Here is a 24275-nt window from a genome sequence, read left to right on the forward strand (position 1 = left end):
CTGTGTGTCCCAGCCACCTGAGCCTTTGCGTCTTCACGAACTTGATTATGTCTTCACCCTCGATGACTTCTTTAATTTCTTCATTGGTTAATCTTCTAAATTCGCTTACACTTATTCTCACCGGTCCCATTATTCGTCGAATTATCTTTCTCTCTAGAATTTCCAACCTCATTTGATCTTTTTGTGTTAGGCACATCGTCTCTGCACCATAGGTGATCACTGGCCTGATTGCAGTCTTGTAAATTTTTAATTTGGTTTTCTTACTAATGTGCTTTTCTTTCAGGAATTTTTGGTAGTTCCAGTAGGTTTTATTACCCAGTAGGATGCGTTCATTTTCATCCGTTCTATCATTTCTGTCATTCACCATCACTCTCAGGTATTTGAAACGGTGTACTCTTTCAAATGTATATGCACCAAGCTTAATTTCTTTCTCTATGTTCGTATTCTCTCTTGAACACTTGAGGTATTTCGTTTTGCTTTGGTTTGTTACTAGCCCTCTCTTCTTTGCTTCTTTATCTAGTATTAATATTATGTTCTGCATGGGTTTTAAATCTCTAGTAACCAGTGCAATATCGTCTGCATACGCTATCAGTTGGGCTGAAGATTCGATAATCGTTCCCATAATTTTGGCTGTTCTTCCTTCTATGGCAATGTTAAATAATGTTGTTGACAGGGAGTCTCCTTGTTTGACACCTACCTCCATTTGTACTTCATCTGACGGGCCTTCCCTTGTTAAGATTCGTACCTTGGATTCCTTCATCGTCATTTTCGTGAGACTTATTAGTTTTTCTTGGATGCCTAATTGATTCATATCCTTAATTAGTTCCTCCCTTATTACACTGTCAAAAGCTTGCTTGTAGTCAATAAACAGTATATGTAGATCTATTCCGTGCTCGTAACTTTTTTCGACGATTTGCGTTACAATGTGTATTGCATCTATTGTTGACTTACCTTCTCTGAATCCATGTTGGTACTCACCTATTTTTGTTCTAGTTTCTTTTTCTATTCTTTGTCTGATAAAATTAGTTCATATTTTGTACATTGTATTTAATAACGTGATTCCCCTGTAGTTATTGCATTTCGTCTTGTCGCCTTTTTTTGGGGATTGGTGTTATCAGACCATAATTCCAGTCGTTCGGCATGCATTCTTCTTCCCATATTCATTCTATTAGGTTGTGGATTCTGTGGGCTAGTTCCTCTCCCCCTTTCTTGAAGAACTTATTTATAATGTCGTCTGGTCCTGCTGCTTTCCTTGTCTTTAATCTGTTTATGGTCGCCAATACTTCGCTGTATGAGGAAGGCTCTGATTGTTCTCCATTCCTATTTTCTGTTTTTTCTTCATTTTCTGCGTTTTCAGCATCGTCTTTGTTTTTAAACAGTTTTCTATAGTGTGTTTCTCATTCCATTTTTCCAATATTTGCCGGTATCACTTTATTTTCTGTGATTTTATGTATTTGTATAGTCTTGCATTGCCATTACTATTGGCTTCGAGTTCCTGCAGTAATTCTTCGATCCATTTCTTCTTTTTTGTTTTGCAGCATTTGTCTGACTCTTTCTTCTTCTCTTTATAGTGTAGGAGATCTTCTTGTTTCCGTGTGGTCACCCACCTGTGTCTTGCTTTGTCCTTATCTTTACTAGCTTGCTCGCATTCTTCATCGTACCAATCCTTTCTTTTATTATCTTCCATTAGTCCTATCGTCTCCTCTGCTGTTATTAAGATACTATCTTTTATGTCTTCCCATGTTTTATCTACGTTCGATGGTTTTAGGACTAGTAGTTTTTCTTCCAATTTAGTGCAGAATTTTCTGTTTGCATTATCTGTATTTGGTTTCGACCGATTCCTCCTCTTTCTTTTCTTTCTGTCGTTTTTATCTGTAAGTATCTTCAATTTCATGTCGCTTATCACCAAAATGTGATCCGAATCAGCATTGGCTTCCCTGGAAGACCTTACATTCTGTAAAATTGTTCTCCATTTTTTTGAGATTAGGATGTGGTCTATTTGGTTTCCGTCTGTTGTTCCAGGTATTAGCCACGTTACTTTGTGCTCTTTTTTGTGCTTGAATTGAGTGCTAATAATAAAAGTATTGGTTGCTGCTGCTAGATTACATATTCTCCTGCCATTGTTATTCGTATTTTGATGGATCGTTTCTTTTCCTGCGATTTCTCTGTTCGTGTCTTCTTTCCCTATCTTTGCGTTGAAGTCTCCTAACAGGATTAGTATGTCGTTCTTTGGTATTTCTTCGTACAATTCTTCAAGTTTCTCATAGAATTCATTCTTTTCTTCTTCAGAAGCATTCTCAGTAGGGGCATATATGTTAAAAAATGTTAAATTTGCTTGTTGATTTTTCATTCTAATATATTATACTGACAGCATTATTTGGTAGAAAATTCAATACATGAGAAAAGTAATCCTTAAAAATATCGGAGTTCATTTTGTCGTGGTAATCTTTATTGGATTTTGAAACGAACTCAAATAAACCATTCTCCACACAACCATATTCGCTGCCAATGTGCGTGATTATTAATTTTCAACCCTGTAGGGAGATTTCATCTAAAAGTCAGATTTCATCTAAAAGAAAATGCACCTTCATTCTAATCTAAATCTTTTTGTCGTTCTTAAATATTTCCTTCGCCAACAAACAATCTCTTCTATATCGTTCAATATAGGATTTTTTCTTTGATTTTTATAGTATAAACCGATTTCTTTAAGTAATTTCCATAACTTATCTCGGCCAAAGTGAAGAAAATTATTATCTCTTATTGCCTATTAATATTGTATCCAATGTAGGAATCTCCTTGTTTAAAAAGAACAAATGAACTTTTCTCCGAAGGACGTTTCCTCCAGTAATGGTTCCTTCTTTCCTTTCTTTTAAAAATCTGTAAATTGTTCTTTCACTTTCACTCACGTATTGAAAAATAAAATAAAAAGCTATTAAACACATCCAAAATGCATAGAATGCATTTGAATAAGGCGCGAAAAAACCAGAGCAATTGTCAAACTCGAAGAAGATTGCTCACTAAGGCAAGTTACTGCAGATTTAAACGTGAGCCATATGTATATATGGAAAATCAAACAACGATGGGATCATTTTCACTTTATAGTACGGTTAAGCGGTTCAAGGGTGCAGACGATCTCCACAGAGCAACAAGATGAGGTGTTAATAGATTATCTGAGAGATCCTTTTGCCACAGCTCGAAGAGCTAACGAAGAGACAGCGTTTCCGGGCAGCATTCGCACTGCACGTAGAGGGATTAAAGCAAGTGAATTGATAATTTGTACAGCTGCAAGGAAACTTTTTTTTGGCTGTGGATCACAAGGGAAGACGAATTGCGATTTGTAGTGAATTCATAAACCGTGAAGACAATTGTTGGTGTAACGTTGGATTTTCTTGTGAAAAAGTGTTTCAATCATATAATAGTTGTCGAATAGTTTATGCTCCGAGAAATCATAGGTTCATAGAAAACATATTCTTGAGAACATAATGTTGCCATCAGTGATCCAGAGATTAACCAATAACAACTCCATCTTCCAACATGACAATTTTCCATACTACATAGGTGCATACTAGTAGAATTGTTCGTGAATGGTTGAAAGAAACTCATGTTAATGTTCTTCCGTGGCCTTTCCAGAGTCTAGACCTTAACCCCCTCGAAAATGTGTAGGCGGACAAAAATATTAAATGAAAGAAACCTTAAGCCACGAAACAGAATTGAACTATGGGAAGCAATTCAACAGGTCATGGGAGAAGCTTGTTGAATATAGCATGAGGAGATTGTTGCTATCTATGAACAAAAGATTGCAATTCTGTATTGACAATAATGAGGCTTTCACCAAATATTAAATATTATGTTACTGTTTATAATTATTTAATATAAGATCAATTTAAAATAAAATGGATTTTTTTAACCCAGACTTCCTTATTTTCGTTATTAAGAACATACTAGATTTTATTCAAAAAAACGTCTTTCTACAATTTCCATTTTATTACATTTTGTAAAGTAGATTTATTTTATTTTGATTTTTAAATTTTAATCAATATATTCCGGGTTCGCCACTGGTCATTAACATCACTTGACTAGGATAAATGAAAAATTTTATTAAGGAGATGGATAAAGTAGTCAATCATGAGTAGTCTTTAAAGTAGATAAAGTCAATCATTGTACCCGAAGAACAAATTACTACAATCAGTAAAGCTAAAATAAAAGAGGGTCTATTTATAGGCCCTCAAATAAGGGAGCAGTGTACGAAGGGTCGTGGATTAGAAAAAATTTTAATTGAGACTAAAAAACCTGCTTGGAAGTTTTTTTGAAGATGTCACTACTAGTTACGACTGTTGCCTCATCGCCTTCGATAATGTCTACCACTGTTGTAAACAAAAAGCAAAGAAGTAATTCCAGAGTGCAGCCTATAAATCTGAGACGCATGTATCTTTACAAAACAACTATCGTGAAAGCCCACACTACGAATAAATGTTTTTTTAAGCAAGAATTCTCACAGCATTATAGAAGATTTTTATGAAACGTCACTTAAACTTATTCCTCACTTTTACAAATTTTAAGTATTGGTACATATTTTACACTTATAAATTGTTTTTGCCTTTTAAGCGATAATTTGATCTGTTCTTTTTACTGTCCAATCTGAAACCTTTGTAGGGTTGATGCAAGTAAATCCTAAAAATTCATTTATGTATTATGGTCAACTTAATACATTATTGGTTTCCTTCTTTTCATATCACATTCATTCTATTTTGAAAACATATTTTCATTTAATCCTTACATGCCTGTCTATCTTGTGATTTGGTTTTCTTTTAAATGTAGTTCTAATTTGGTCCTACTACCAGAGTACCATGCGAATTATCGTGGAATTTTATTGTAAGTAGGTATATTGAACATCTCGATTTGTAGATATTCTGCGTTTGCCTTAAAGACGAAAGTCACTTTATATTAAATTTAACAATTTAACGACAAATTTGTTTGCCGCTAAAAAATCTTTTTTATATCTTCTATGGTCTAGTGAACTAAAAATAAATCTTTAGACATTTATATTTTTAAAACATGCTAAACTCCTAGACGCACTTACTTACTTAGTCCTAAGACTTTCTACCGTTAGGTGTAGACAAAATACGAAACGAAACAATCAGACAAAACCTAAAACTAGAACCAATAAACGAAAAAATAGTAGAGGGGCAACTAAGATGGTTCGGGCACGTGTGTAGAATGTCGAATGAAAGATTAACAAAACGAGTGTTTGAAACGAGAATGCAAGGGAAAAACAAACGAGGAAGACCAAGAGTTAGGTGGGTAGACGAAATCAGAAAAGAAGTTGAGAAGAAAGGATTGACATGGGAAAGTGCACGAAATCTAACACAAGACCGGATAGCATGGAGACAACAGTGCAAATCGTAACCCTAGACGCACTACTTATTTTAAATTTGAGAGTACATTAACACGAAAACAATAATAATACTAATGGTAATAGTGTTTCTCATCCGTGTTATTATTTAAAAAGTAAAACTGATTGTTGTGCATCATGTAGGTATTTTTATGAATAATGTATGGTATTGCGCAATATGTCAGTAATTTTTAAACGAAATTATTCAATATCTATTATTATCCATTATCCATTTTATCGAATAAGGATATTCATCATATCTATATTATAAATAAAAAACAAAATTAATCTTTGTTTCCAGAAATTCTATTTATTTATAAAATTGACAAGACCTAAATGAATTATTAAACTGCGTAATATTGCATAATGTCAGAATTAAGTAAATGATTAATTTGTATTCCTCTAATTATATTCATATAATATTTATCAATTATTTTAAAGGTAATCCTACAAAAGCGCAGAAAGGTATATATTCTGAGAGAGGACGTGATGTTACAATAGATTCTATTTTGATGTAATTTCAATTTATGTTTATTTATTAGCTATTTATTATAGTGATAATGTCATTTTTAAACACAATACTTTTTAATACCTACGACGGTCATATAACTCATCTAAAATTAAAAGATCCGTTATATGGAATAATAGTGCACCCAGATAACGAATATTTCACTTCCAAACAGTTCCGACCAACTAAAACTAGTTGTGCAGCTAAATATTCGATAGAAATATATGACCTCAAACAATTATATCGAGTTGGAATACTTTAATGAAAGTCAAATATAATTATCATTCTAAATTTTGTGACATTTTGCATATATTTTATTAGCTTTTAAAAATACTGTATTGTATAAATTGCCTGAATTTACTCATAATATATATATCTTACATCTATACATCTAGATTAAATATTACCTTTTATAAATAAAATATTTCTCCTAGCATCTGAAACCATTAACTTTTGTCTTCTGTTTTAGGTGTTGCGTAGTTCATGAGGTGCTCTCTTTCTTGCTCAGTTCATCTATCGATATTATTGCAAAATTTCAAATACCATCATTACCATCTTGATAATGTCCTAAACAATTAATTTATCCTTATTTGGATCCTTTTCATCCTAATTATTCGTATAATGGCGCGAAATTTTAAACTTATCGGTAGATGCCGCTAGTAAAAAGGAAGTGATGTCAAACTTCCAACCCCCAGAAGGAATGAAAAGTGAAGACAGAGCGCATGCATGGTACAATGAATACACAAGGTATGATACATAATGTTCCAAAATCGGTTCGCTTTCGCGCATGACGTAGTCAAGATCGCTTATTCCCGCAACATTTGAATGTAGTTGTATAGGAAAGACTTTTAATTTTAAGTTTTTTTATATAATTTGGCTAATTTAATTATAGTAATTATAAAGAGATGATAAAATTATGTTATTATAATATTTATCCTTTATAAAACATAGATATCCTTTATAAGACAAGTTTTAATTATCTTTTATTACACGTAGGTACAGGTTAATTAACTTATACTCCAGAGTTCGATATTTCAGATGTTTAAAAAGATACAGAAAAGTGGTAATGGAGGTACACAAAATTTGTACGTATATATACCTACTGAACTAAACACAAAATTAAAATAAATAATGACAAAGTCAACTTTATTTATATCGAATGAGCTAGCTGGCCATCGAATATGAATGTAGTGAGGGCACACAATATTGCACAACATTTAAAATGACATTTTTGTAATACTCACACATAAAATTATCTTGGTATTGTTTATCATAATGATAACATTGTATATTTTAATAATGATAACACGATTTAACAAAGAAAAATATGTTATTTTGGAAGATGCTAAATTGATTTCCTCCGAAACAGTTCTTATTGCAAATTGCATAGCAGGCTGAGGCTAATTTCTTACTTAACAAATCGATATGAAAAAATCATTAAGGTTTCATGACTAATAATTAATAAAAATAAAGATTTAGACTTACGTCGTTGACCTAGAAGTAGTAAGAAGCTGCTCAACATACTTTTTGGACTCTCTGTGTTCGCCTCCTTGTACGCGTTTCTTTTGGTTGGTTAAAAGGGTAGCCGATGTTGATTTAGGCAAATAAAGACTAGGTACTGCCTCAGGTTTGAGTTTTAGACCCTTTTTAGAAACGTAATTTAAAAGTTCCTGTTGTAGATTTCTTTGGTAATCTTCAGTTTTAAAATGTGTATAACAAATTCTTGCAGTATTACAATTAAAATTATCCTATCTACAACAAGATATAATCCACAGTTTTCTGGTCACGCTATCTTTAGGAAATGTATGAAACCTAAAGATTTTATCTTCATTGTCACTATTGCAACAAGCAATTGCACAGCGTACTTTGAAAAAGATACAAAACCAGATATACAATGGCAAATAAAAACTTTCAGTTCTACAAAAAAATACTATACAGTATAAATAAATAGTAACTAAACACCATTTGTATAAAGACACATATATAAGCATATATCTAAATTATTTTTCTATTATAAAATAGATGACTCAGTCAGTATTGAGATACTTTAAAATATATTTATTATCTCATAACTTGCAATTTGCAATAGTCACCATTGATAACCGATATTATTGTTGAACTTTTGTTTTTATACAAGCTTTCTGTCTTGCCGGTGTAAAGACGTCTGAAGTCGATATTTATTGTGTTTTGCGTTTAAACTAATTTGTGTCTTATTTTCATATTATTATATTGTTTGATAAGTAAATTTTGCATATAATAATCGGTAGGTTATAGTAATGTGTATATTTTTCTATTGTACTCTATTTTGTTTTTATTTCAGTAAAACTGCTTGGAAGTGAGTGACAGTGAATCAGAATAAGCAAATCTACTACTATTTACCTATTCACAGTATTTCCTCTGCAGAAAATTTTTAAATTTCAAGGGATTTGCATACAAAATTGTACTTATATTATTAGTATATGTATGAAAACAAAAATAAATATTTTGCCTGAATCTCTAGGAAAAGTAAAGGTTTTACGCTACTGAAAATATATTTTTTATTCAATTATAACCAAAACAAAACATTTAAAAAAAATTAGATCACTTTTTAACCATAATTTCAAAATTAATGTGTACGTTAAGCTGTAATAATGGGTTCGAGGTAGTTCAGGCGATCTTAACTACGTCACACTCCTGGGCCAGCTGTCAAATGTCATGCGCAATATCATACCTTGTGTATTCATTGTACCATGGAGCGCATGTTGAGATTATCTTCCTTTTTAGTTTACTCGTCGTACGGTGTGGACCTCGTGCCTGTTGTTACATCCCAAGTAGTGTTCCTGTTATTCTAAGTTTAATTTCGAAGACTTGCATTTACTTTATTTCCAAACAGTAAGTACAAGCTTTTATATATTATTTATATTCTAATTATATGTATTTTTCGAGAAATTTAGCAAAAACCTTTACTCACCACGTGTACATTGTACTTTGGTAATGGCGGCCATATGGTTTAATTGGTTTAAATTGAATTTATTATTAGATTTTCTTTACAAATATTAATTCTTTTATAAAATTTAGGATAATTTGTCGGTTATAATATTACATTTATCATAAAGATAGGATCTACATGAGATGATCATGTTCTTCAGGTCATACATGTGCAGGATATCCACCTGTTGTCGGCTTTATTGTTTTACTCAGCCAGTTTTTTAGTGAAAATTATTTAAATTATTTGTAGAATAATTTTGGTGATGTTTAAAAATTTGGTTTTTAATTATAACAAGGGTGATTGGCCTGTAGTTTTTTTTATATTTGCCAACTTTGTTTCTCAACTATTTTACATCTAATGCCATATTGTTTTTGCTGTTTTACTCTTATTTCTATTTTTCCAAATGCCGGTTAATCTATCTTTTGTAATAACTCATCCACATCACATATTCCGATAATTCATTTCATTCTACTCTTGTAGAAGAGTAGATTGTTCTTTGTGTCACATCATGCTCTACATGTATTCTTCATAATATTCAGTTTTTTTATATCCACAGCACCTGCTGTGCTGCTGCTACAAATATATTGTGCAAAATTTTCAGGTTAACCTGAACGTGGTCTTCATATTGTTCTATGTTCCATGAACAGTCTTAATCATTTTAGTTTATATGTATATTTTAAATTTAGTATTTCACATTTTTTACACTACTGTTTTTGTTATAGATCAAAATGGGTAAAGAAAAGATTCACATTAACATCGTCGTCATTGGACACGTAGATTCTGGTAAATCTACTACTACTGGACATTTAATTTACAAATGTGGTGGTATTGATAAACGTACCATTGAAAAGTTCGAAAAGGAAGCCCAAGAAATGGGTAAAGGTTCATTCAAATATGCCTGGGTACTTGACAAACTTAAGGCCGAGAGAGAACGTGGTATTACAATTGATATTGCTCTGTGGAAATTCGAAACAGCTACATACTATGTAACCATCATTGATGCTCCTGGACACAGAGATTTCATTAAGAACATGATCACTGGTACATCACAAGCTGACTGTGCTGTACTTATTGTTGCAGCTGGTACCGGTGAATTCGAAGCAGGTATTTCAAAGAATGGACAAACACGTGAACATGCTCTTCTTGCATTAACCCTTGGTGTAAAACAACTTATTGTTGGTGTCAACAAAATGGACTCCACTGAACCAGCATACAGTGAATCACGTTTTGAGGAAATCAAGAAAGAAGTAGCCTCGTACATCAAAAAGATTGGTTATAACCCAGCTGCAGTTGCGTTTGTGCCAATCTCAGGATGGCATGGGGACAACATGTTAGAAGGATCTGACAGGATGCCATGGTTCAAGGGATGGAATATTAAACGTAAAGAAGGTAAAGCTGAAGGAAAGTGCTTGATTGAGGCTTTGGATGCTATCCTACCCCCATCTCGTCCAACTGAGAAGCCCCTCCGTCTTCCACTCCAGGTATTTAAAATATTATTTTGGTAATTATTAAGAGCGATACCTCAAAAATGCCTAATTTTTTGTGAGTTTTGTTAAAAGTAAAGTTCAAATTTTAATGTTTTCTTTGCTGTAAACTAGTAAGTGTCCAAAAATCAAAAAAAGTATTCAATAGTAATAAGTAATAGTAATAAGTATCAATATTCAAAAAAATTGTTGTGAAAAGCTAAAAATATGTAATTGTCTTGAATCATATAACTTTTTTAATGTAGATAATCAAGATTTTTAGTGTTTTACAATAATATGGCTGATATGTACAAAAAGTAAAATTTTATGTACATTGTATACTGTTGCTACTTTTTTAACTTTTAAAAGACCTAACAATTTGATTTGAAAAATTTAATTTATATTGACTAAACTTAACCTAATGAAAGTTTTAATCAAACCTAATGTAACCAAATCTAAACCTGCTAAACACTTAAAATTTTAAAATATTAATTTGAACATCTGTTAATTTCCTGAAACATATTTTGAATAACTAATGCAACATCGGTTAGAATTAAACTGTTTGAGTATATTAAATGGTGTTCGTTAGTTTCATTTGTTATTATTTCACTGGCTTTTAAAAATAAGACATTTTAAATTGAAATTACATAAAAATGTTTTCTAGACAATTAAATTATTGTACAATCATCAGTAAGTGAAGCAGAATTCATTGATACAAATTTTATATCCGTTCACTTGTTTTAATGTTTTTTTTTTCTATTCATATAATAAAAGATTTTACCCAAAATTTACATAGTGTAATTGTAAGTATGAATTAACTGTTTCTTTTTTCATATATTTCATGATGACCAAACTAGAATGAAAACTTGATTTTATCATAAGGCTTAATCTTTTCTGATGTTGTATTTTTCATTTTTTAAATTTTTTGTTTCTTTAAAGATGTCTAATTTCAATGTGTTGTTTTAGGATGTCTACAAAATTGGTGGTATTGGAACAGTACCTGTAGGCCGTGTTGAAACTGGTGTATTGAAACCTGGTATGGTTGTAGTTTTCGCTCCAGCCAATTTGACGACTGAAGTAAAATCTGTTGAAATGCATCATGAAGCACTCCAGGAAGCAGTACCTGGTGACAACGTTGGTTTCAACGTCAAGAACGTCTCTGTTAAAGAATTGCGTCGTGGTTATGTAGCTGGAGACACCAAGAACAACCCACCCAGAGGAGCTTCAGACTTCACTGCCCAAGTCATTGTACTCAACCACCCTGGTAAAATCTCAAATGGATACACCCCTGTGCTCGATTGTCACACAGCCCACATTGCCTGCAAATTCGCTGAAATCAAAGAAAAGGTTGACCGTCGTTCTGGTAAAACCACTGAAGAAAATCCCAAAGCCATCAAATCTGGTGATGCCGCCATTGTCAACTTGGTACCTACGAAGCCCATGTGTGTAGAATTATTCCAAGAATTCCCACCCCTTGGACGTTTTGCTGTCCGTGACATGAAGCAAACAGTTGCAGTAGGAGTCATCAAGAGCGTTGCCTTCAAAGATCCCAGCGCCGGAAAAGTCACAAAAGCTGCAGAAAAGGCACAAAAGAAGAAATAGTCTGCTTGGACTCCATTACTTAAATAATTTTGATATGTTTTGTTTCTTTTCTATATTAATATTGGAGTATCAATGTATTTTTAATAACTAATGGGCTTACTTGCATTGCATTATTTGTGATCTGTAAATTAAACTTGGACAAATAAAGAAAAAAATTAACTTCTGCATTTTATTCCCCCTTTTTCAATGTCAGATTTGCAAATGTAACTTTTTGGACATGAAAGAAATCATCTTTTACTAATACAAAGAGCTAAATGAACTTTCAAACCATATATCACTCTAAAGAGCTAAATGTTGGAAGTTTTATAATAGGTTGGTTAGTTTCAAGCAAAAAACTTTTCACTTATTTGTTCGTAAATAATTATATCAAGTAAAAAGAATTTATAGTTAGATTTAAAAAAGCTAAATTTTTGAGTTAGCTAAATATGAAGGATAGCCGAAACTGAATTTAATCTGGGTGTATATGAAAATAAGTAAAAAATTAATTGACATTTGTTTTAATTTTGGTAGTACATACATAGTTCTATTAACAGAAACAGTAAGAACAATTTTGTGTTATCCAGAGGCTGTATTATGGTAGAGGTACATAGAATCGTTGATTGAATAACCCAAATAGATCAGCAACGCATATGGAGAGAAACGTGCAACCCAAAAAATTAAAATTTCATCAAGAATCAGCGACTCTAGTGGATATTTCGGGAAACAACTAGTTACGAATTTGCGCTCATACGAGAATGATCGTAGAAAGAGGTGACGTTACCTCCCCTATCGTTCCCTACCACAACCAATTTACGGCAGTACTTACGAAGTGTAATGAGTCAGAGAACTAAACACCATACCAGCGTTATCTGAATTATGATTTCTAAGAAATATGTCTGTGAAGCATTTAGCAATTCGCGAACAGTTTGAATTTATTTTGTCAATATTATATTTTGTATACAGATACGATAAAGATCGAACTGCAATGAAAATTATTTGATATGTAATTTAGAATGTTAACAATTATAAAAACAAGGGGTGCCCGATCTAATTTTGTTGTGACTATAATTAATTAATAATTAAATAATAACTTTTTTTATAAAGAAAATTTTGCGGACACATAATATTTTAGATTCATTCAAAACAAAAAAAGGCTTTTTTAATTTTTCTCTTAAGCTGATCGTTTTTAAGTTATAAACAATTTAAAACTGAAAAAATAATGAGGGATGATGATCTTCAAGGCTTAGAATCATAAGTTTCACTTCATTTTTGAAATTTTAAAGTACCTAAATTCAAGCTCAACATTATTTTATCAGGTCTTGATAAGTATTTTGGACTTTCATTTGAAATCATTGTTTTTTACTTGTTAATGTAGCCCAGCCCGATCGCCTGTCTTTCCAGAAGGAACCTTCCTCATTACCAATTAAAAAATATTTGCAAAAATGCAAAACATGGCAAACATTCTTATCTTGACTTAATAGAAAAAATTTCGAAAGTTTGATGATTACAAAATTAATATTTTTGCTTGTGTTTTTGAGCCTTGAAAATCGAAATCTTTCGTTTTTTTCTTTTTAGTTTTAAATTATTTAAAACTCGAAAACAATCAACTTCAGAGAACAATTACAAAAGACCTTTTTTGTTTCGAATGATAAAAAACCTAACATAATACCTGCCCAAGCCTGATTTTTATTATACTTATAAAAAAAAGTTATTTTTAATAATTTTTAATTAATTATATTCAAAACAAAATTATCTCAGGCACAGCTCGTTTCTCATAATTTTGTTAACATACTGAATTACATATCAAATAATTTTTAGTCATTAAAAATAACGGTGCAGTTCTATATTATATCGGATCCTATACTAATCCAGTAAAATAAGGCATAAAAGGGGGCAAACCTCGGAATGAAAGATAATAAGCTGAAAATTTGCATACGTCTTTATTTTGATGGTATAAAACTTACCTCAAAAGTCTCATATAATCACGTGTCCGCGACTTAAGATATTAAAGGTCAAAGGTCACGAAAATGAGTTTTCTGCAAATATCTCGTTTCCCTTACACTTTATGACATTTAAGGTAGTAAGAAAAATTGTAGAATGGAAAATTCTCTTCAATTTTTATCTCAAATACTTTTATGTACCTTCAACCCTTCTTAAGATAGAGCGAAAAGAGTGGGGGACCGCTTACCTGTTTATACGGTAACGGTATAGACATGCTTATCGACAAATTAAAAGCTGTTAATATCACTACAAAACAAGCCAGAGATGATGCTGATATTCTCATTGTAGAAACAGCTGTTGCAGAGTCTGAACATGTAGGAAAAACTTCCGTCATTGTAGGAGAAGATATTGATTTGCTAGTTATCTTGATAGGACGAGCTCAATCACATCAACAAGAAATTTTTTTAAAAAAAATTGGTAAGGGTAATGCGGAGACAAAATTATATTCATCGAAAAGTTTTGATAAATACCCTCATTCTAAGAAACACATCTTATTTTTACACGCGTTTAGTGGATGTGATACGACTTCTGAGATTTATAGGAAAGGTAAAATATCGATAAAAAATGTTCGAAAAAAATCACCATTTACATCAGTCACCTCAACTATTTCAACAAAAAAACTGCTCTGTACAAGAATTATTTTAAAATGGAGTACGTATTTTCTTAGCAGCGTATAAGGCTCCAACATCAGAAGACGATATAGACTCTTTTCGATACACCCAGTTCATCAAATCAACAAGACTCAACAAACCAGTGCAGTTATCAAGTCTTCCACCTTCAAGTGCAGCAGCTGGTCAGCATATCATTCGTGTCTATTATCAGACCCAAATTTGGTTGGGAAATGATTTAGAACCCCAAGAATTCGGCTGGGTAATGCAAAATGAATTTCTGGAACCAATAACAACATTATTACCGCCAGCACCAGAAGAACTGCTGAATACAATATTTTGCAATTGCAAGAAAAGTTCTAATTGCGGATGCAGGAAATCAGGATTGCAATGTACTTTAATTTGTGGGCAGTGTAATGGACAATCATGTCTAAACGCTTCATCAACTTCAGATGATTTCAATGAAGAAAGTGAATATGCACCTGATATTCTTGAATATTTTTATTCTGATACTTTAATAAACGAGAATGATGATGATGAATCCGATATTGAGCAGTCAGAGGAAGAAGAAGAAGAAGACTATGAAGAAGAAAATTAATACAAAAATATTAACCATAGATAATAAAAGAATATATATTATATTTGTAACTTTAATAAATCGATTATTGGATTAATAAATAAATATATAATTTAAAAAAATAATAAATATGATTTTTTCAGTATTTAATTAAATATAAAAATGATTATTGTTGAATTCTGCACTTGATGATGATGATGATGAATCCGATATTGAGCAGTCAAAGGAAGAAGAAGAAGAAGAAGACGATGAAGAAGAAAATTAATACAAAAATATTAACCATACATAATAAATCTTGATTTTTAACGGGAAATTTAAATAACACTACACCGTCTTTTCTCGATAGATTACAATTTTTATACACACAACGTGTCGTAATTTTAGAGGAATTCATTTTTCACCAAACAAATAAATCGACTAGAACACAAACAAATTACGAAACAAATTCAAAATGCACAGTTTGCAAGTATGATTATGTTAAGGAATTAAAGTGGGAGACCAATATTTACGTTGAGCATTAAGGGGAAATATTATGAAGAGAAGAAATCTTTTATGTTTAACCGTAGTGTAATTTTCTCTCCCGAAAATAGATGGCGAAAGTGTTTTTGAGAACAGAAAAGTTGCTACGTTTAATTTGTGTACGGCTGCGGATCTATTTGGATTATTCAATCAACGATAGAATATAACAAATATAAGGTACAAGAGATATATATCATACATGTTATGGAGATCGTTAAAGTATTTGAAGCTTTTATATATAAATGTGTATAAAAAGTTAAACCCAGTTTTTAACGTCCAATTTTCAATCCGAGTTAAAAATTTTTGTAAAATTTTAGTTGCCGATTTTATATTGTTTGATTTAGTATAAACGACGATGTCGTTAGCATAAAGACTGGCTTTAATTGGTGCCCTAATTTCATGAATAACACTATTAATAGCTATTAAGAATAATGTTGGACTTAGGATGGAACCTTGAGGGATTCCATTATCTAATGTTCTTGTTGAGCTTTTAAGGCCATTTATTCTAATTTCTATTGATCGATTATTTAAAAAATTGTTTACAAATGCTAGTATGTTACCTTGAATCCCGTTATCGCTTAGATTTTTCAAAATGCAGTGTCTCCAAGTTCTCTCAAAAGCTTGGCTTATGTCAAAAAAAATAGCAATCAGTTTTTGGTTGTTTGCAAAAGCTTCATTAATTGAGGTTTGAGAAGTAACATGACGTCGATCTACTTCTTCGAAAGCCACTTTGATAAGGGGAAAGGAGATTATTATTTTCCAGGTGCCATACTAGACGAAGGTTTAAAATTTTAAGATTTTACACATACTACAGGTAAGCGAGATGGGGCGGTAAGAAGTGGGCTTCTTCTTTAGGTTTGTTGGGCTTGATGATGGGAATTAGCCTGGGACCAAAGATCAGGAAATTTATGTTTTAGAAAACAAGTATTAAATAAATCTAGTAAAACTAGTTTAGCTGTAAATGGAAAGTTTTTTATAAATATTGGTGGTATGTCATCTGGTCCAGCCGAGGCGTTTTTTAAATCAGAAATAGCAAATTCTAATTCTTGAAGAGTTATAGCGATGTTTAAAGGATCATTGGTATCGTTTATGGTGATAATAGAGGATTCTATAGTTTCCTTGTGCGTTAACATTTCCTGAGGTATATCATTATTGCTAGAATTTTTTTGATACATATCAGCAAATGTTTCTGCAATAGCTTTGTGACAAGTAATTAGTGTTTGACCATGAGTTAACGAGTTTATTTGTCTAAAAGAGTTGGAACCTTTGAGTTTACGAATTTTAGACCAAATGACAGCTGAAGGGGTCGATGAAGTTATAGAAGAAACATAATTTTCCATGTATTTCTTCTACTTTTTTTATGAGATATCTCGATCTTGCTCTAAGTTTTTGAAAACTAAGTAAATTTTCTTCCGTATTATGCTTTTTAAGTTTATTAAACGCTCGTTTTGTTATAGATGGAGCTAGTACGATTTCGCTGGTCCATCAAGGCACTGTTTGTCTATTACAGAGTTTAGTTTTACCGATATTAGTTAAGGCAGCTTCTGTTTATGTCACTGCTTAATTGGAAATTTTCAATTTTCATTTGGATGTCGATCTGATAGGAGTTCCAGTTTTTTCCAAGATTGATATATATATATATATATATATATATATATATATATATATATATATATATATATATATATATATATATATATATATATATATATATAGAAATGTTGGGAACACTTAAACTTATATTTTTAAAAAAGGTTTTATTTGAGAAATCAAAAATTTTGCAAATTATGGAACTTTTTTTTTTTTAAACACTTATACCACATCAATCACGCAGGGTTATTAGTGGGATGACAAACACAATAGTTTTAATACGATTATGTACATTAAATAGTATTATACAATTTCATATCTTTTAAATAGCTTAATACATTAAAATTATTATCTGTCAAGATGGACTTGAGGTCGTGTTTCACTGTCAATGAAGTATAGCAGTTATTGCAAATTCGCGGTGGATCTTTAGTGATTAAAAATTTATGTGTGACAGCAGTATGACCAATTCTTAAACGGTTTATAATTACTTGATCTCGTCTACTTGTGGGGTTATTCAAAGAGCAGCTGTTCACCTTTGGGCATATTGGGTTTAATTTGGTTACTGAATTTTCCCAGTAATTTTGCCAAATGTTACTGCAATGATCTTTAATCAGATGTTTCATGTCACAATAAGGATATTTTGTCATTTTTGTAGTATCTTCTAAGTTGATACGGCTTGTAGTTGCTAGTTGATCTGCTTTTTCATTTCCCCAGATTCCAGTATGCGATGGTACCCAAATGAAAGCTATGTCCTTTCCCATGGAATGAAGTGTTTGTAATTCATTTTTTATTACTTGTATAATGGGATTTGTTGTATAAATTTGCTTTAATTTCAATAACGCATTAAGTGAATCTGTAATGATGACGCACTTCATATTGTTTTCTTCATCAGAATAGTAAGCAGCAGCATGTCCATCTTGGGTTTTAGAGGCGTCGTTAAAGATTTGTAAATAGTTGGGGTAATTTGATATGATTTCTGCAAAAAGATGTTTAATTATCGAGAAGTTTGTATATGATTTGGGATATTTTCTTAGTGTTAGGTCAATGGTAAGTAGGCGGGTTGTCCATGGAGGAGAAATTGTATTTGTATATAGCAATAGACTAAGTTGATCCATGTTAAAATTTGTGACTTTTATTCTTTCTATTATAGGAATATAGTTTGTTGTCTTTTTAAAAGAGAGGATGCCAGAGTGGAAAATTTAAGAGAAAAGAGGATGTTGTTTTTGAATTGAAATTTGGGCAATATAGTTTATTGATAATTGTTGTCGCCTTATGTTTAGAGGTGGCTCTTTAGCTAGAACTTGTAAACTACTAGTAGGACTAGTGCTAATCTCAAAGCTGTAAATTGAATACCGTTAAGCCTTTACCGTTAAGCCTTTTTAAGGTAGTTTTGCTTGCAGAGTTATAACAAATGCAACCGTAATCTAGTTTACTCCTAATGAGTGATTTATATAAGTTTATTAATATTTTAGTATCTGCGCCCCAAACTTTATTAGACATAATTTTGAGCATATTTAAGCTAGATTGGCAGATTATTGATATGCAAGTTCCAATTTAAGGTTCTGGTAAAAGTTAAACCTAGAAAATTAACTTCTTCTGATTGTTTTCATGCTAAATTATTTAAAGTTAGGTAAGTTGAATACCGAGATCTGTTTTTATTAAAAATTATGTAATGTGTTTTTTCTGTAGAGAAGTTAAACCCAGTTTTTAACGTCCAATTTTCAATCCGAGTTAAAAAATTTTGCAAAATTTTAGTTGCCGATTTTATATTGTTTGATTTAGTATAAACGACGATGTCGTTAGCATAAAGACTGGCTTTAATTGGTGCTCTAATTTCATGAATAACACTATTAATAGCTATTAAGAATAATGTTGGACTTATGATGGAACCTTGAGGGATTCCATTATCTAATGTTCTTGTTGAGCTTTTAAGGCCATTTATTCTAATTTCTATTGATCGATTATTTAAAAAATTGTTTACAAAAAGTATGTTACCTTGAATCCCGTTATCGCTTAGATTTTTCAAAATGCCGTGTCTCCAAGTTCTCTCAAAAGCTTGGCTTATGTCAAAAAAAATAGCAATCAGTTTTTGGTTGTTTGCAAAAGCTTCATTAATTGAGGTTTGAGAAGTAACATGGTTATCTGACGTCGATCTACTTCTTCGAAAGCCACTTTGATAAGGGGAAAGGAGATTATTATTTTCCAGGTGCCATACTAGACGAAGGTTTAAAATTTTAAGATTTTACACATACTACAGGTAAGCGAGATGGGGCGGTAAGAAGTGGGCTTCTTCTTTAGATTTGTTGGGCTTGATGATGGGAATTATTACAGCCTGGGACCAAAGATCAGGAAATTTATGTTTTAGAAAACAAGTATTAAATAAATCTAGTAAAACTAGTTTAGCTGTAAATGGAAAGTTTTTTATAAATATTGGTGGTATGTCATCTGGTCCAGCCAGAGGCGTTTTTTAAATCAGAAATAGCAAATTCTAATTCTTGAAGAGTTATAGCGATATTTAAAGGATCATTGGTATCGTTTATGGTGATAATAGAGGATTCTATAGTTTCCTTGTGCGTTAACATTTCCTGAGGTATATCATTATTGCTAGAATTTTTTTGATATATATCAGCAAATGTTTCTGCAATAGCTTTGTGACAAGTAATTAGTGTTTGAGGGCCTGCGTAGCGCAAGCGGTAGGATGCTTGCCCCGCAAGCCGGTGGTTCGGAGTTCGAATCCTACCGCCGGCAAGAACAACAAGACATTTTTAAAAATGTCTATAGGCCCCAGGTCGACTCAGCCTGAATAAAAATGAGTACCTTGGGTAAAACCAGGGGTAATAATAGGCGGTTGAAGCGTAGCACTGGCCATGTTACCTTCCTTGTATACCGTAGGCCCTAGATATAGCAGACTATCCTGCTATACTCCCAAAGCCGCGAAGCGGTATAAAACGGGAGACTATTATTATATAATTAGTGTTTGACCATGAGTTAACGAGTTTATTTGTCTAAAAGAGTTGGAACCTTTGAGTTTACGAATTTTAGACCAAATGACAGCTGAAGGGGTCGATGAATTTATAGAAGAAACATAATTTTCCATGTATTTCTTTTACTTTTTTTATGAGATATCTCGATCTTGCCCTAAGTTTTTGAAAACTAAGTAAATTTTCTTCCGTATTATGCTTTTTAAGTTTATTAAACGCACGTTTGGTTATAGATGGAGCTAGTACGATTTCGCTTGTCCATCAAGGCACTGGTTGTCTATTACAGAGTTTAGTTTTACCGATATTAGTTAAGGCAGCTTCTGTTATGATATTATTTAAGGATCTAATATCAGAGTTTATGTCACTGCTTAATTGGAAATTTTCAATTTTCATTTGGATGTCGATCTGATAGGAGTTCCTGTTTGCATTCTTTATTTTCCAAGATTGATATATTGGGAATTTAGGAGATTGAGATTTATTAAGTGAATGGGGAAATGATCACTGTCGTGTAGTGATTCGAAAGTATTCCATAACAGATAAGTTGACAATGATTGGCTACATAATGTCAAATCTATGGCGGAAAATGAGCCGTTGGAAGAGTTAAATCTGGTCGATTTTCCATTATTAAGTAGTATTAAGTCTGAGGAATCAATGAAATGATTTAATAAATTACCGAATTTGTCAGTTTTATGACTTCCCCATGCCGGATGATGGCAATTCATATCACCTAAAATTATTTTTGGGTTTGGAATTTGATCTATAAGATTTCTAAATTCTTGTAAATTGAGATCGTTGGGATGAGGCAGATAAATATTGCAAATGTTAATATGTTTTTGGTAAGTAACTGTTACAGCTACAGCTTCAAGACTAGTACGTAATGCAATTGGTTTAGCTTGTATATCTGTTCTAGTGAAAATAGCTACTCCGCCACTGGCTTGGTGTGCGTTTCTATTTTTTAGAAAACATTGGTAATTTCGGAGATTTATATTAGTATTTTTAAAACGGGTCTCTTGAAGACAAAGTATTTTAGGAGATAGTTTATTTATTAAAAGTTTTAATTGTTCAATATGGGTGTAAAACCCATTAAGGTTCCACTGTACAATAAAAGAAGCTGGCATTAGATTTCCCAATGGGATGGCGGTTCATCGGACTCTTCAATTGAAGATGTTTTATTGGGGTTTAGTTTCTTCTTTAAACGGGTAATGTTGTTTTTTAGTTTTGAATTGGAGATATAACAATGGATGAAGTTAAGAATATCGATTAGTTCAGTAGGTTCATTGGAATAATTTTTGGAGATTATTTCGGGATGTTGGGAATGTAGTGTGTTTTCTAGGAAATCGCAAATCTCATTATAATTTAGAATAAATTCGGGTGATCTGTTCTCTATTTTTTCTTTTATTGATTAAAGAGAAAGAGTGAGTTCATCGCGAGAAGTTTTATCTGATTTTTTGGATTTTTTCTTGGGTTTGTTTAGAGTAGGAGGCACAAAAAGTTCTGTGTTAGTTTGAGCATTGTTTTCGATAATGTCTTGAGAGGACGATATTTGTCTTTTACCTTAATTGGTTTTACTGGCAATGTTTATAGAAGGTAAAGATGTTTCCTCTGCTAAATTTTTGGTTAAATTGTTTGAGTCTGATGATGTATTGGGAGAAGGGTTTTGGGTAGTGTTGGTTATAAGTGTTACTAGAATAGAGTCGGTTTCCATTGTTACATTTGTTTGCTCATTAGATTCCTGAACTGGTGTTCTAGATAGGATAGGTGCTAGGGAAGGGTTTAATGGGGTGAGATCAGTTCTGTGAGGACATTCTGCTTCTTTGTGACCAATAGTTTTACAATTTGAGCAGTTATATCCATCTATGGAACGGTACAGACGATACAGGGTGTTATCATGTGATATATTAAAAGAATCGGGGATAAAGAGATTTTCTAGGGGAGTGATAAATATTTGCCTTCTAAAACTGAGGACATGGCTGTATTATTTTTCTGGCATACCTATTCTTAAGATAGTCATCTTAGACACAGCAATGATACCCATTTTTTGTAGTTATGCTTCTATAATATTGTTAGGAATTGTAGGACATGCATTAGGTACTATGAGTCTATCGGCTGGAGTGATCAATCTTCTTATTTCTATTTGTGATTCTTTTATGTTTACAAACTTGTAGGAGTGGAGAAGTGAGTCGATCGTGCTTTTTGAGGAAAGATAAATACAAATTCGGTTGTTAGAAATTCTTGATGCGAAGACGACATTACGTGGTCCTACTAGTGATCCTACAGCTATGATGTAGTCGTGAATTTTGGTATCTTCCATACGAGACAGGACAATAGCCTGTTGTTTTGTTGGGCGTTTAAAAGAATTTACTACACTGGAATGTTTAAGATGAGCTTTGTGGTTGATTCATGTTGATTGGGGTAGTGTTATTTAAAATAATATTGGTAGAAATCATGATATTTTAAGATGCCGTAAGTCCGGTCCTGCCGCCAGTTCGAAAACTGGTCGTCGTTCCGGATCCAGACTCAAACTTGTTTTATCTTTGTGTATTTTGCAGGTTATATTTCTGATAATATTGTTTATATTAATGTAATTTCGAGTACTCACGTCTGTCTATATTGGTGAGCACTAGTGTAGCACTATAACTTTTTGCACAGATGAAATAAAAATTTTTGAAAGGTAATTTACCATTCAAAATAATTTTATTTTTGGACGGCTTTAAACGTGGTATATTGTACCTTAGTCAGGACCGTACTCCATGGAACTTTTGTTTAATAATGAAATTACAAATTTAAAAGATCGTTGAAAAATGTATGTTGCACCTATTTATTGGTCAGGTTATGCTTCCGTCAGAGTCTGCTTCCGGGTCATCGGTCGGCTTGGGTCGCTGAGGATTGCATTTCTCCTTCCTCCTCTGGAATTGACTTCGACCTCGAAGTCTGGGAAACTTCTGCGATGAGCTGATCTAGAATTTGAATTTGGGCTGGCTGTAGTTTGGGCCCAAAAAGTAATCTGGAAATCCTTTTTTTCTTTTTTATTAGAAAAATAAAAATGAATAATAAGAGGAAAACTATTAAAATTAAACTGGTGGTGCCAAGTCCCGTTGAAATTTGTGGAAGAGGGTCCAATGTTTCTATTGGCTGAAGCTGGCTATGGGTCTCTGGAATTTTGAGTTTTTCAATTTGAATCTTATGCTCGGGTATCAATTTTATGGGAACGACTTCTGGGGTGGAGATTTCTTGTGTAATCTTTTTATTATATTTGGTTCCTTCTATGATAATTGGTTCGTCCGTCATTATGATACCACTGGTTATGACTTCTTTTTCTTGAATTTTTATTGGATTGACTACTCCTAATAAAATTACTTTATTGGTTTCTTGAAAGAAGTTTTCTGTGACAACGACTTTCGGGCAATTTTGAACATTGGGTATGGAGCATCTCGATTTGACCAATTTCGTACAAACTATGTACTCAGCATGTCCCTTACAGTCTTCGTACCATTTATTGTTAGCATAGAAATGTGTGGGTGGCAATATCATAATGTGATCTGAATTAGAGATAGGATAAATTCTATAGGTGAGGTATAGGTTAATGTCAAGGATAGGAATTTTTATTATTATGAGCATTGTTTGAAAAGTGACACAAATAAGGGCTTTAGATGCTTCTATAAGTTCATAAGGATGATTATCATCGATGAGGAGGGCATTTCTTGAATAAATTTGAAGAAGATTTTCTTTTAAACTTTCGAGTTCATTTAATGTAAATAATTCAATATTTGGGATATCTAAATGAGATAAAGTGATTGTTCTGATAAGTTTCATAAGAAGTTCATTAATATTTTGAAGGTTAATTATTTCATTATGTAGAGCAATATAGCCGTCAAAATCGGCAGATAATTTATTAACTGCGGATAGAAGTACGAAACTATTGTTATTATTTTGTTTATAAGTTTCTCGAATCTCGTATCAATTGACTGTCCAAATGAGATTTGATTGTTAAATTTTTTATGATTTCATTTTCTTTAAGTTCAATAATAGCTGTAATGTGTGTTCTTACCATATCTAGATCTGAATTATCGGGATTGCCCGCTACATA

General features: G+C 32.2%; 1 protein-coding gene across 1 annotated transcript; it reads left to right on the forward strand.

Annotated features, from left to right (window-relative positions):
- Window positions 1-8662: 8662 nt before the first annotated feature.
- LOC140452889 (elongation factor 1-alpha-like) lies at window positions 8663-12092 on the forward strand. Its single transcript, XM_072547223.1, has 3 exons — window positions 8663-8771; window positions 9591-10349; window positions 11298-12092. The coding sequence occupies exons 2-3, from the start codon at window positions 9597-9599 to the stop codon at window positions 11931-11933; spliced, it is 1389 nt and encodes a 462-aa protein (XP_072403324.1). The 5' UTR covers window positions 8663-8771; window positions 9591-9596; the 3' UTR covers window positions 11934-12092.
- The last annotated feature ends 12183 nt before the right edge of the window (window positions 12093-24275 follow it).

Source organism: Diabrotica undecimpunctata, chromosome 11 (assembly GCF_040954645.1).
Source record: "Diabrotica undecimpunctata isolate CICGRU chromosome 11, icDiaUnde3, whole genome shotgun sequence".
Taxonomy (NCBI): domain Eukaryota; kingdom Metazoa; phylum Arthropoda; class Insecta; order Coleoptera; family Chrysomelidae; genus Diabrotica; species Diabrotica undecimpunctata.

Bases quoted from the DNA above. Each gene is read 5' to 3' on its own strand.
- LOC140452889 (XM_072547223.1), top strand. From the start codon at position 9,597: ATGGGTAAAGAAAAGATTCACATTAACATCGTCGTCATTGGACACGTA. The intron at 10,350-11,297 runs GTATTTAAAATA...GTGTTGTTTTAG, and splicing joins CCCTCCGTCTTCCACTCCAG to GATGTCTACAAAATTGGTGG.